General features: G+C 38.4%; 1 protein-coding gene across 3 annotated transcripts in view; it reads right to left on the reverse strand.

Moving 5' to 3' along the window:
• CABCOCO1 (ciliary associated calcium binding coiled-coil 1) overlaps positions 1-13,697 on the reverse strand; it is a 182,450-nt gene that overhangs the window by 117,283 nt on the left and 51,470 nt on the right. For all 3 annotated transcript variants that reach the window (XR_005449828.1, XM_038744138.1, XM_038744137.1), the window contains exons 4-5: positions 12,483-12,627; positions 1,306-1,378 (exon numbers count right to left, since the gene is read on the reverse strand). Coding sequence is in view for 2 of the 3 variants with exons in the window: in XM_038744138.1 (XP_038600066.1) it covers positions 1,306-1,378; positions 12,483-12,627 (218 nt within the window). In the remaining variant the exon portion in view is untranslated. The remainder of the gene's footprint in view (positions 1-1,305; positions 1,379-12,482; positions 12,628-13,697) is intronic.

Genomic DNA, 13,697 nt, shown 5'->3' on the forward strand with positions numbered 1-13,697 from the left:
TTGTACATTTCTATCCTACTTATTTTATTTTGTTGGTATGTTTGGTTCTGTTCTCTGTCTCCCCCTTTTAGACTGTGAGCCCACTGTTGGGTAGGGACTGTCTCTATGTGATGCCAATTTGTACTTCCCAAGCGCTTAGTACAGTGCTCTGCACATAGTAAGCGCTCAATAAATACGATTGATTGATTGATTGATTGATTGATCTTAAATCACTCTAAGAAACCAAAAGCACTGATTGTGTTATTGAAAAGATGAGAAAAATATCATCAATAGAACTAATTAATGCAAGTCTCGTAAAAGAATGGCATTTTATAATTCTGAATTGAAAATTATTTTCTTGCAGCCATGCTGCCAAATGACAACACATTTAAATTACAGAAGCAAGACATGTAAATGTGCATGTAAGAGCCATGGGTAAGGTGGCGAGTCAAAGAGCTGTCTTGCCTTTTTTTTTTAAGAGATGACCCAAGAACTATTGTCCAGATGCAGGTAAATAATGATGCTAAAGCAGTCAGAATCCACACAGCTCTCATGAACTTCAAACGAAAGAATGTGGGTTGATAAAAGGGGAGTAGGTAGAATGGACTACTATTTCTTAGGCGATTAAGTACTGGATTAAGAAAATGATCTGACAAAAAATGGCAGAGAAGACATATAAATCAGTGAAGTAGATGACGCCCTCACTGGGCACATCCAATTGCCCGAATGTTAACTCTCTTGCCCCTGCTAGCTCTCAGCCAGCAGGTCTTCTGGAGTCAGCCCCCGCCCTGATGTTGTAAAACTTTTAGGGATGCTGAGGACCAGATGTGTTATCCTTACTTTCTTTCTCTATTTATATCCTGCTGTGGTTGCTGGCAGCAGTTTTGTCTACCCTGGTTTGGAAAGGGAGGGTTAAGCAATTTAATACAACTTCCAAGGTTGGAGAGTGTTATAATAAAGGCATTTACTTTGCTGCTTCTGCATTTCTATTACAAAGGCGACAAGAAGCCAACACAGAAGGATTACTATACTAATTTGCCTCACCTTTTCTGACTCTGATGGAAAATAATGCCTAATTCAGCTCCCACAAATAATGGCAAATGTGAAAATGCATCTGATCAGCAAAACGTTCAGCGCCCAAATATAATTTATTCTCTAAATCCAACACATTTCATATAATTATCTTACACTTAAACTACTAGTTGGCTATATTAATACTTGAATAATCTTGACAAGAAGTTGCTTTGAGCAGTTAAAAAAACAGATGCTTATCAGCATGCATTAAATGATTCAGCTTAATTAGTTCCATCTATTCAAATTACTTACCTCAGCGCCTATCACAAGTTCTTCCCTTGGAGAATAGAAAATAAATTCGTATAGCTTATAGTGTTGAAATAAGCTGAAATAGAAGAGAATATGGAATGGAAGTAAGTTTATTTTGCTAAGTAAGCATCCTAGGACCTGTTTTGTACTGATATTTATTAAGAATAATGAGGAAAAAGAGATTAAACACTGTCAGTAGTGATCTCTTTTTAAAGTCAATTTATTTTCCAGAAATTGAAAAAAGTATTATAAGGTAATTGCCATAAATGTAATTTAAGCCTTAGAGTTATATAAACAATTCCTCAAAATTGAAAAGGAATTTTTTTAATGACATCTGTTAAGTGCTTACTATACACTGAGCTCTGTTCTAAGCACTAGGGTAGATACAAGATCATCAGATTGGACACAGTCTCTGTCCCACATCAGGTTTACAGTCTAAGTAAGAGGGAGTAGGATTTAATCCTCATTTTAAAATGAGGAAACTGAGGCACTGAGATGTTAAGTGACTTGTACAAGGCTCCTACTTAGACTATGAGCCCCAGTGGGGCAAGGATTTTGTCCAACCTAATTAACTTGTACCTAAGTGTTTGATGCAAAGTGAATGCTTAAAAAGGAACATTATAAAAAAAGTGATGGAGTTAGGATTAGAACCCAGGTCCTCTGACTCTCAGGCCTGTGCTCTTTCCACTAGGCCATGCTGCTTCTCATTGATTTTAGGGATTGCTTATAGTAGAACAACATACACGATCTCTTTTAGGCACCACAGTTTTGGCAACAAGAATGTCCTCTCCAATAATGGCAACTACTGATTTGTTATCCTGCTTGAAACATTGCCTCATATTAAAAAATTGCTATACTCAGGTCTGAACACTTTGGAATCTTGATCACAAACATTTTCTGTTTTTCCTTTTTTGTTCCATTATCATACTATCCTAGAATCCTCATGTTGGAAGAGACTGCTGGAGAACTTCCAGTCCAATTTCTGCCTCTGGGCATGATTTCAGCCTTCAAGATGTGAGTATTCAATTATTGAATAATTCAAGCCAAACAGACGAAGTGGATGAAATATCCATAGCAAACTGATTAATGACCAAAAAAACCTCCATTTTCATTTAGAAAGTGACAAAAGATGAATCATAATTTATTTAAATTGATGTTCCATTTTCATGAGAAACGTTGAGCTCAAATCTTAAATGAAGGAAGAATTCACCATGAATAAAAACATCTAGTTTCTTTACATTAGAAACTCAAAGTACTTCAAGGTGTTCAAAGCATAATAACTGTAATAAAAAGTAAGAAATTGCTTTCAAAACAAATGATGCTTTTTAGTAATTTTAATGATCCTCAGCAAAACTCTATATTAGAGATGGAAAAGTGACTGAAATGTAGAATTCTAAATATCATGTTTTGTGGTGGTATCTGAATTTTTCTAATTCTCTTCCTGCTGGTTGGGAAAATGAATAGTCTAATAATCTAGCAGAATACCCGAGAATGAAGAAAAAAGTCTTAGTGGCTTCTGTTTCACTCTGCTGCCTTTTGCTATTTAAGAAAATTGATTTTAATATAACTGAGAAATTAACATTTAAAATGTAGCTACTGAGCATGTATAATAATTGCTTTTTCAGAATGTTGTGATGGATCAAAGTTTCAATTCATTTGAAATCAATGAAAAAATCCCCAGGCAGCTGATTTTTCCCTGAGTTGTAATAGTAGTTGATCCTCTCACTACTAATACAATTCATCACAAAGGGTTGTGGGTACCTGAATATGATTAAGATGTACTATGTAATTTTTTTGCAGAAATTTACTTCATCCAGGTATCCCATCAAAATTTAGAAACTGGCTCTGGTCAATTATAACCTCATTTTGATCAACATTCAATTTTATCTGCAAGCCAGAAACTGCATCAAGATTAGTAAAACAAAATAATGTAATGATAAACCAAAATGAATGGACATGAAATGGATTAGCCCCAATCTAAAAACCCAAACCAAAAGCCCACCTAAAATATTTAGGATTACTTTTCAATTTTACTTGTGAAAGTTTCAAATTCCATATGCTAGGCTTAAAATAATTTAATTGTCAATAACTATAAGATGAAATACAGCTGTGATGATCTTGAGAGAAAACTGGAAAATGTTCTACATCTTTTCTGTCCTTACTGGGTACTGGGGTAGTTTTTAAATACTTTTGGTCAGTTTTTGCTGACATTTTGCCAACATTACCCGAGAGCTGACATCTTGCTGCTGAAGTTAAGTAAGGTTTTTCCTCCCAGAGAACCCAATCTATGTATGCCTCTTCGTTTCTCACAGATATTCATTTAGCCCTTTATCTTTCCTTGTATGGATGGGCCTTGCTTAAAGATGGCTAAGATTTCCTTAACAGTCAATTAGTGGCATTTATTGAACTCTCTAGAGTCCTGTACTAAGCGTTTTGGAGAGTCGGCTATAGAGTAAGTAGATGTGATTCCTGCCTACAATGAACTTGCAATCTAGTGGAAGAGATGGACATTAAAATAAATTACAGGTAGGAGGAGCAACCAAGAACAAAGCTATGTACTATGATTCCGTGGGGTACTGTATCTAAGTATCTAAGGAAGCAGCATGGCCTAATGATAAAGCACGGGCCTGGGAGTTGGAAGGACCTGGGTTCTAATCCTGGCTCTGCCACTTGTCTGTGGTGTGACCTTGGGCAAGTCACTTCACTTCTCTGTGCCTCAGTTATCTCACCTGTAAAATGAGGATTAAGGCTGTGAGCCCCATGTGGGACAGAGACTGTGTCCACCTGATCAGCTGGCTAACCCCGCTCTTAGAACAGTGCTTGACAGATTAGTAAGCGCTTAACAAATACCACCATCATCATCATCATCATCTAAGTGCTATGGGTGTGCGGATGAAAGTGCATAGGTGCTAAAGTATGGTGGAATGATGAGAGATTAGTCAGGGGAGGCTTCCTGGAGGAGATACAATTGTCCTGTCCCTGACTACTGGAATACAATAATTCCAGGGGTAGGTACCAACCCCAAAGTCATAGGCCACCTGGCCCCCAAAGAGGAAGAATGACTCAGGAAGAAGACCTATTATCAAATGCTGTCGAGTTGTTTCCAATTCTCCAATTCTCCAGAATGTCCTGTCTTCTGCCACAATCCGTAACCTTTCTAACAGTTCTTCTGTTATCGTTGTTATGGTTTCTATCCACCTAGCTGCTGGTCTGCTTCATCCACTATTTCCCTGGGCTTTTCCTAGCATTACTGTCTTCTCCAGAAAATTAGTCCTCCTGATTATGTGTCCAAAATATGCTAATCTAAGTCAAGTCATTTGGCCTTCCAAAGACTACTTTGGCTTAATCTGTGCCAAGATCCATTTGATTGGTTTTTTGGGCAGTCCATGCTATTCACAAAAAGCCTTTTCCAACACCACATTTCAAAAGAATAAATGCTCTTTCTATCCTCTTTTTTTCACTGTCCAGCTTGTGATCTATACATCATCACTGGAAACACCATAGAATTGACAATTAGTATTTTTGTGGCAAGGGTTACATCAGGACACTTTGTGACTTTTTCCAGGCTCTTCTTAGCAAGTCTCCCTAACATTAGTTTTTGGCATATTTCTTGACTACTAGTTCCTTTATTATTGATTATCAAACCCAGGAGAGAAAAACTGTTAACTATTTCCATCTTCTCTCCATCCACTATAAATGTGTTGAAATTTTCATTTGTTATGATCTTTGCATTCTTGACATTCAAATACAGGCCCATTTTTTATTGTTCCTTTCATTCATTCAATCATATTTATTGAGCGCTTACTATGTGCAGAACACTGTACTAAGCGCTTGGGAAGTACAAGTTGGCAACATATAGAGACGGTCCCTACCCAACAGCGGGCTCACAGTCTAGAAGGGGGAGACAGACAACAAAACAATACATATTAACAAAATAAAATAAACAGAATAAATATGTACAAATAAAATAGAGTAATAAATATGTACAAACGTATATGCATATATACAGGTGCTGTGGGGAGGGGAAGGAGATAAGGCAAGGGGATGGGGAGGGGGAGGAGAGGAAGGAGGGGGCTCAGTCTGTGAAGGCCTCCTGGAGGAGGTGAGCTCTCAGTAGGGCTTTGAAGGGAGGAAGAGAGTTGGCTTGGCAGATGTGCAGAGGGAGGGCATTCCAGGCCAGGGCAATGATGTAGGCCGGGGGCCAACGGCGGGACAGGCGAGAATGAGGCACAGTGAGGAGATTAGCGGCAGAGGTGCTGAGGGTGTGGGCTGGACTGTAGAAGGATAGAAGGGAGGTGAGGTAGGAGGGGGCGAGGTGATGGAGAGCCTTGAAGCCGAGGGTGAGGAGTTTTTGCCTGATGTGTAGGTTGATTGGTAGCCACTGGAGAATTTTGAGATTTCCTCAACTTTTAACAATAAGCCCTTCAAATCTTCTTCACTTTCTGTTAGTAGGGTAGTATCACCAGCATAATGAAGGTTGTTTATATTCCTTCCTCCAACTTTCACTCCCTGTTCATCTTCATCCAATCTGGCTTCTTTCATTGTGTATTCGGTATAAAGGAAGAAGACTTAGAAGGGCATTATTCATACCAACTGGCCAATATCACCATAGAAAGAGTTTTTGCCCTTTCCTGCTAGCCTAGGTGTAGGTTTCCTCTGGCTTTGAAGAAGAAGAAGGAGAAGAAGGAGAAGAAGAAGGAGGAGGAGGAAGAGGAGGAGCAGGAGGAGGAGGAGAAGGAGAAGGAGGAGGAGGAGGAAGAGGAAGAGGAAGAGGAAGAGGAGGAGGAGAGAAAGAAAGAAAGAAAAGAAAGAAAAGAAAGAAAGAAAGAAAGAAAGAAAGAAAGAAAGAAAGAAAGAAAGAAAGAAAGAAAGAAAGAAAGAAAGAAGGAAGGAAGGAAGGAAGGAAGGAAGGAAGGAAGGAAGGAAGGAAGGAAGGAAGGAAGGAAGGAAGGAAGGAAGGAAGGAAGGGAAGGAAGGAAGGGAAGGAAGGGAAGGAAGGGAAGGAAGGGAAGGAAGGAAGGGAGAAAGAGAGAAAGAGAGAAAGAAGGAAAGAAAGAAAGAAAGAAAGAGAGAAAGAAAGAGAGAAAGAGAGAAAGAGAGAGAGAGAGAGAGAGAGAGAAAGAAAGAAGAAGAAACAAGAAACTAGAAGAAGAAGATGACATAGAAGGGCATCCAGCCGGGCCAATATCACCACAGAAATAGTGTTTAGCCTCTTCTGCTAGCCTAGGTGCAGGTTTCCTCTGGCTTTGGGGTTATACTTGCCTCTTGTCAGATAAAATCCTACATGAAGTGAAGAATCCTGAAGGTGGAAATGGGAAGGCCTTGTCTCCTCTCTGTGTTCATGTCCCATAATTAGTGCATGCCTCCTGACGAAGGGGAGGATTGACCGAATGCATATATAGATGCATTAGAGAAGAGAATATGGGCCTGAATTCTACTATAGATTCTTTTAACTGCAGGGAAACTAAAAGGTGATTTGAAAGAAGTTCAGAGATGTAAGCGAAAATGGAGCAGGAACAGTAGTACTAGTAACTGTAGAAGCAGTAACAATAGTAGTGATAATATTGGTAGTAATACTGAGTATCCACTTTGTGTGGTAGACTAAACCAAGTACAGTATAAATGAGGGACATGGTTCCTAACCATAAGGAGATAAATATAATGAGAAAAGCATACAGTGGTCAATTAAGTGCACTGAGGAGGGAAAATAAAGGTATAAAACTGATTGATGGCTATATTCAGAGTGAGGATTCCATTTCTTAATTGTTCAGGGCATGGGAGGAAATTAGTTATGGTAAACCAAAGATAAATGATATAACTTACAAATTTAATTCTAATAGGATTGATTGAAATTTGTTTCACTTGTTGACAATGTATGAATCAACATACATTTTACTTAAAATTCTGTAGTATATGGGAGCAAATATTGCAATTTAAATGTCAAAAAACATTCCTCTTCCATGGCACCCAATTAAAAAATGAATGTATTAATGGTAGGCTCCGTTATTGTTCTTTAATATTAGATTTTTCTCTTTATTTGTACAAGCATATTTTATAGAACGTAGCCCTGGAAAATTTGACTTTTTTGTTATTTCAAGCAGTTCAGAATGATTGCTTGAATGATGTAAAATTTCAGTCAACCACTGAAACAGATAGATTTAAGTTTTGCCTCTTCCTATCACTCAATCAATGGTATTCACTGAATGCTGCTGTTCACAAAGGACTGTACTAAGTGCTTGTAAGAGTTCATTAGAATTGGTAGGCAAGATCTCTGTCCTTGAGGATTTACAATCTAGAGACCTACTTTTATGATGCTGATGAGCAATTAAAGGACAAGAGATTGGGAAACAAGGGAGAGAGAAAGCAATTTAAATTGAAATTGTAAGTATCCCAGAAATAATAATAGTGATATCATTAATATTGTATCTTTAATTTTGAAAAATACCAACCATTTTGTATCTGTTAGAATTAATCTACATGTGGTTTATCTAACCAATCAACCAGTGACATTTAATGAGTACTAATGAGTACCAGCCAATCAATCGATGGTATTCATTGAGCGCTTACTGTGTGAAAAGCACTTTACTGAGAATTTGGGAAAGTATGTCAGAGTATTCATGAGCCCTGCTCACAGTGCAGAGGGGGAGACAGACAGTAAGATGAATTGCACAGTGCAAGGATATGTACATACATGCTTTGGGGCTCATGGTAGGGCAAATATCAAATGTCTAAGGGGTACAAATCTGAAGGCATAGGTGATGCAGAGAGAGGACCTAGTCAGGGAAGGCCTTTAGACAAGATACGATTTTTAAGAGGGCTTCCAAGATGGGGAGAAGGGACTATTGGATAAGAAGGGGGAAGGAGTTTCAGACCACAGAGCGGATGTTGGCAAGGGGTGAGCACTAGAAGAGACAACACTGAGGCACTGAAAATAGGTTAGTGTTAGAGTGAAGTGTGTGGGGTTGGGTTGTAGTAAGACATCAGCTAGGTAAGGTAGGAAAGGGAGAGCTGATTGAGTGTCTTAGAGCTGATGGTAAGGCATTCAACCAATCCATGATATTTATTGAGTGCCTACTGTACTAAGACCTTGGAAGAGTACAATATTATACAGTTGGTAGACATGCTTCCGGCCCACAATGAGTTTACCATCTAGAGGGGAGACAGGCATTAATATAAACACAATGATTAAATTACAAATATGTATGTAGGTGCTGAGGGGCTAAGGGAGAGGTAAAAAAGGGGTGTAAATCAAAGTGCACGGGTGATGTTCAAGGAAGTGGGAGAAGAGGAAGTGAGGGCTTAGTCAGGGAAGGCCTCGGAGGAGATTTGGGCAGGGAATGTGTCTGTTTATTGTTATATTCTCACAAGCCCTAGTGCAGTGCTCTGCACACACTAAATGCTCAATAAGTGTGCCTGAATGAATGAATGAAAACAGCTTTGAAGGTGGGGAGAGTGATTTTCTGTCAGGCCCGAGGCAGGATGTGGGTGAGGGGTTGGCAGTGAGATAGATGAGATCGAGGTAAAGTGAGGAGCAGAGTATGTGGGCTGGGTTGTAGTAGGAAATCAGTGAGGCAAGGTAGGAGGGGGCAAGGTGATTGAGTACTTTCAAGCCGACAGAAAGGAGTTTTTGTTTGATGCAGAGGTGATGGGCAACAACTGGAGGTTCCTGAAGAGTGAGGAAATGTGGATGGAATGGTTTTGCAGAAAAATGATCCGGGCAGCAGAGCGAAGTAAGGACTGTAGTGCGGTTGTGGAAGTGGATGGGCAATCACTGGAGATTCAGAGAGTGGTGAGATATGGACCAAAATGATTGGAGGAGAGAAAATGGAGGAAGGAGTAGCTAAGGAGGAGGATGCTGGAGCCAAAGAGGGGGCAGGAGGAGGAATGGCCTGGAGAGGAGCAGGGGAGATTTTACGGAGATCATCCCTAATGGTTTCAATTTTTCAATTCTGAAGCAATATCTTTAGGGGCAAAAGATGGAGCAAAGTGGGGAGACAATGGAACAACTCACTCAAAGAATTTAGTAGGAGGGAGATGAGGCAATAACTGTAGAGTGCTGTGGGGTCAAAGGAGGGTCCTTTTAGGATAGGGGCTACATAGGTATGTTTGAATTGGGGAAGGAGCCATTGGAAAGGGAATGGTTGAAGATTTTGATCCAGGAGGGAAAAAGGGAGGGAATAAGTGCTCTGATAAGGTGTGTTGGGGTGGGCTGCAGGTGGAAGGGATAGAATATGAAAGGAGGTAAGAGATCTCTTCTTATGATGCTGCAGAGAAGGATGGGGGAGCCAAACAGGGGGCAGGAGGAGGACTGGCCTGGAGAGGAACAGGGGATATTTTTCGGAGTTCATCCCGAATGGTTTCAATTTTTCAATTCTGAAGCAATATCTTTAGGGGCAAAAGATGGAGCAAAGTGGGGAGACAATGGAACAAATAGCTGAATGTATGAATATATAAATAATTAAAAATAAATTAATAAAAACTTGCTTATGTACATGGTGCTGAGGAAAGCAGTAAAGCACACAAATAATAAGAGTGGATGTTGGGCTGAGATGTCTGGGTTGTTGTGAATCCACTGGGGAAGGCTTCTTGGGGAACGTTGAATTTTAAGAATACTTAAATCTCTAGGAAAGTTCTGGATGTAGATTGAAAGAATTTCCTTTCAGAGAACTTTCTCTGGTATCATGAGCACTGACAGCCCTGAATGTATTTTCTTCCTAACAGCTGTTTAAAATATGTATTCTAAAGTAAGTAGTCTTAGGAAAATGAACTATATTCTATCCAGATATTAAATTTTGATTGGCATCTTGTACATTATGATTTACTTCATTATCAGCAGTGTTTTTTGAGTACCTGCTGGATACAGGGCATTCTACTGGGTGGTTGAACAGTGCTAAACATTTAGCTCTGCACATGGTAAGCATGCAATAAATACCACTGGTAGATATACAAAAGAAATAAGTCATAGGAACTGCTATCAAGGAGCTAATAATCTAATGGGGGAGAGAGAAATACCGAAATTTCAAACATAAATTAGGTTTACTGAACTTATAATTTCCTTTTTCTGTTGGAACTGTTGAGTTTTGGCTTATGAGGTCATCTAAGAGAATCAGCTAAGGTCATCTAGAGAAGCAGCGTGGCTCAGTGAGAAGAGCCCAGGCTTGGGAGTTAGAGGTCATGGGTTCTAATCCCGGCTCCGCCACTTGTCAACTGGGTGACTTTGAGCAAGTCACTTAACTTCTCTGTGCCTCAGTTACCTCATCTGTAAAATGGGGATTAAAATGTGAGCCCCATGTGGGACAACCTGACTACCTTGTACCCCCCCAGCACTTAGAACAGTGCTTGGCACATAGTAAGCGCTTAACAAATGCCATTATTATTATTATTATTATTATTATTTATCTAAGAATTTAAAGATAATTAATTCTGAATATTTTTCGAGTTCAACTGTTTTCTGAGACAAAATGTCAAGTTGTCTGTTTAATGTGCTTTTGTGAGGAAGACTACATGAGAAAAAAGGGAAGCAGCATGGCCTAGTGGATAGAGCACAGGCCTAGGAGTCCTAAAGACCTGGATTCTAGTCATTCATTCATTAAATCATATTTATTGAGTGCTTACTGTGTGCAGAACACTATATTAAGCACTTGGTAGAGTACAATACGGCAATAAACAGGACATATTCCCTGCTCAAACTCTTCCATTGTCTGCTCTGTGACCTTGGGCAAATCACTTCATTACTGTGTGCCTCAGTTACCTCATCGGTAAAATGGGGATTAAGACTGTGAGCCCCTTGTGAGACAGTGACTGTGTCCAACCTGCTTACTTTGTATCTACTGCAGTGCTTATTATAGTGCCTGGCACATAGTAAGCTCTTAACAAGTACCATAAAAAGGGAAGGAACTACCATATTTCACCATCTTGTAGGTGTCTTCACAATTGCTGAAGAACTTTGTGCTATTGTATACCATTTCCTAGCTATAAAAATGTGATCTGTTTGAAAATTTGACCAGTTCAACTAAAAAAGGCAGGGAGAGCAGAATATTTTATGAGAATAAAGGAATAGGCATCCCCCTGCTTTTGGACAACCCCGTTGTTGACCACTTTTAAAATGCTTGAATCAAAAAAGATGCTCCCAAACTTTTAAAGTGTAAAGTGTTGAGGATTTGAATCAGTACCAAAGATTTAAAGCCTTCTTTTCATACTATCTGTAAAAGTTCAGAAATTGGGATATCTAATATAAAAAAACTATTCACAGACACATGACTATCTTTCAAAAATCTAATTAAAAGAGAAAACACCATTTCCTATGGACTTTGGTGTGACCATTCATTCAATCGTATTTATTGAGTGCTTACTGTGTGCAGAGCACTGTACTAAGCATTTATAATAATGATGGCATTTGTTAAGCACTTATTATGTGCCAAGCACTGATCTAAGTGCTGGGGGGGATACAAGGTAATCAGGTTGTCCCACATGGGGCTCACAGTCTTAATCACCATTTTACAGATGAGGTAACTGAGGACCAGAGAAGCTAAGTGACTTGCCTAAAGTCAGAGAGCTGACAAGTGGCGAAGCCAGGATTAGAACCCATGACCTCTGACTCCCAAGCCCGGGCTCTTTCCACTGAGCCACGCTACTCCTTTTAACTTCCTCCTATCATTTTCAAGCAGAAGAAACGTAGTGTTAAGCTAAGAACAATATACTCTTGAAATTCACAACACCACTGTACAAGGAACGACAAGCAAATTCTCCATTTTCAGGGAGCAAAAAGTTTAATAAAATATTAGCCCAATTTCCTCTTACCTGATTTATAAAATATTTTTCCAATGAATGGAATTGATCCAAAGAAACATAGCTATAAATTTATTATTTTGAAACACTTCTATATTGTAATTCTCAGCGTTTGGCTAAAGTTAGAAGATGAGAATTTTCCATCAGGATATTACAATTTAAACTTTGAACTTAAAGCAAGTGTTAGCTGAAACTTACTTTTGTTAATTAAATGGCAGTTCTCAATATTATTCAAATCCAGATTTTTGGAATTCGTTGCCCATGAGATTTTTAACAAAATCTGAATAAATTCAATTAAATCCTATCTCATAAGTATTTACTGGCAGATGCTTTAACCAAGCTGAACTGTTGGAAAAAAAATATGAATTCTACTGAGAAAGGAAAGAAGAATACCTGATTTTCAAATAGTCTGTGATAGCATTGGCTTGGTCAGCACTGAAGAAATCCAAGTCATCACTTTTTTCTGAATGAGACTGTACTAATCCAGCCAATGCTTTTCCCAATTCTCTTATATTGTCTTCCAGGAACATATGTTTGGCTGCAATGAAATCCAAAGGAATGAAAACTAACCATAATTATGATTGATGCTCTCTCGACATAATATGTCTTAAGATGGTTTAAATGTGTAAAAATTTGCTTTGGAAACCATTTAACATAATACTGTACTTCTGAGAGACAAATTGGACACATACAAATAGTTCCTTAACAGAATCAATAATGATCATTTTTTTCTGAAAAAGAATAACAGTTGTCAAGCCTGTCACTGCAAATTATGTACATAGGCTCAGGATGATTTTCACAATTGTATCCAAACAGTTGAAGAAAGAGTCAGATTTTAGATGCCCAAGATTTATGCATTGGGAATTTTCTGTCCTGAGAATATGGTTATATGAGAACAAAATACGTACAAAAATACAATGTTATAATCTTTGGCATTTGAATTATGACAGATGAATTAGGCCTCCTTGATATCACTTGATTAAAATGAGTTCTAACTCTATATACCTTTCCCGGTATTCATAGTTACTTGAAGCCAGTAAGAATTTTCTGAAGAGAACACTGTATTTCTGAAAAGTCTACTGGTTTAATTCATCATTAAGTAGACTTTAGTACCTGGCTCATTCATTCATTCAATCGTATTTATTGAGCACTTACTGTGTGCAGAGCACATACTAAGCACTTGGGAAGTACAAAATGAGAGCAATTCCTAAAAAAGGGAATTAAGAAGTGTGCAAACTTTGCATTTGACTAAATGACGTAAAGCAGAAGTCTATTGAAAATATAAAAAAATGACTGGGTGATTAGAAACCATGATAATAGATAAATACCACATTAACTACATGTAAATTTCATGTAAACAAAGGCCAAAACAACTTTAAAATTATGGTTACTTAATTTTCAATAAAGCCTCATTAAAGACAATACATGTAATTGTCCTTCATATCTGAAGAAGGCATATATAACAGTGAATTTAATTAATGAGTGTGTGAGTGTGTGTGGGGGGGGGAGTATGAGCTGAAAATATCCAAAATAATATTTCAGTTTTCATTATAACTGAAATTATTGTGGCTCTAAATTTGATCACACTAGTAATCACACAGGATTTGA

The sequence above is a fragment of the Tachyglossus aculeatus genome, chromosome 3 (genome assembly GCF_015852505.1).
Source record: "Tachyglossus aculeatus isolate mTacAcu1 chromosome 3, mTacAcu1.pri, whole genome shotgun sequence".
NCBI lineage: Eukaryota > Metazoa > Chordata > Mammalia > Monotremata > Tachyglossidae > Tachyglossus > Tachyglossus aculeatus.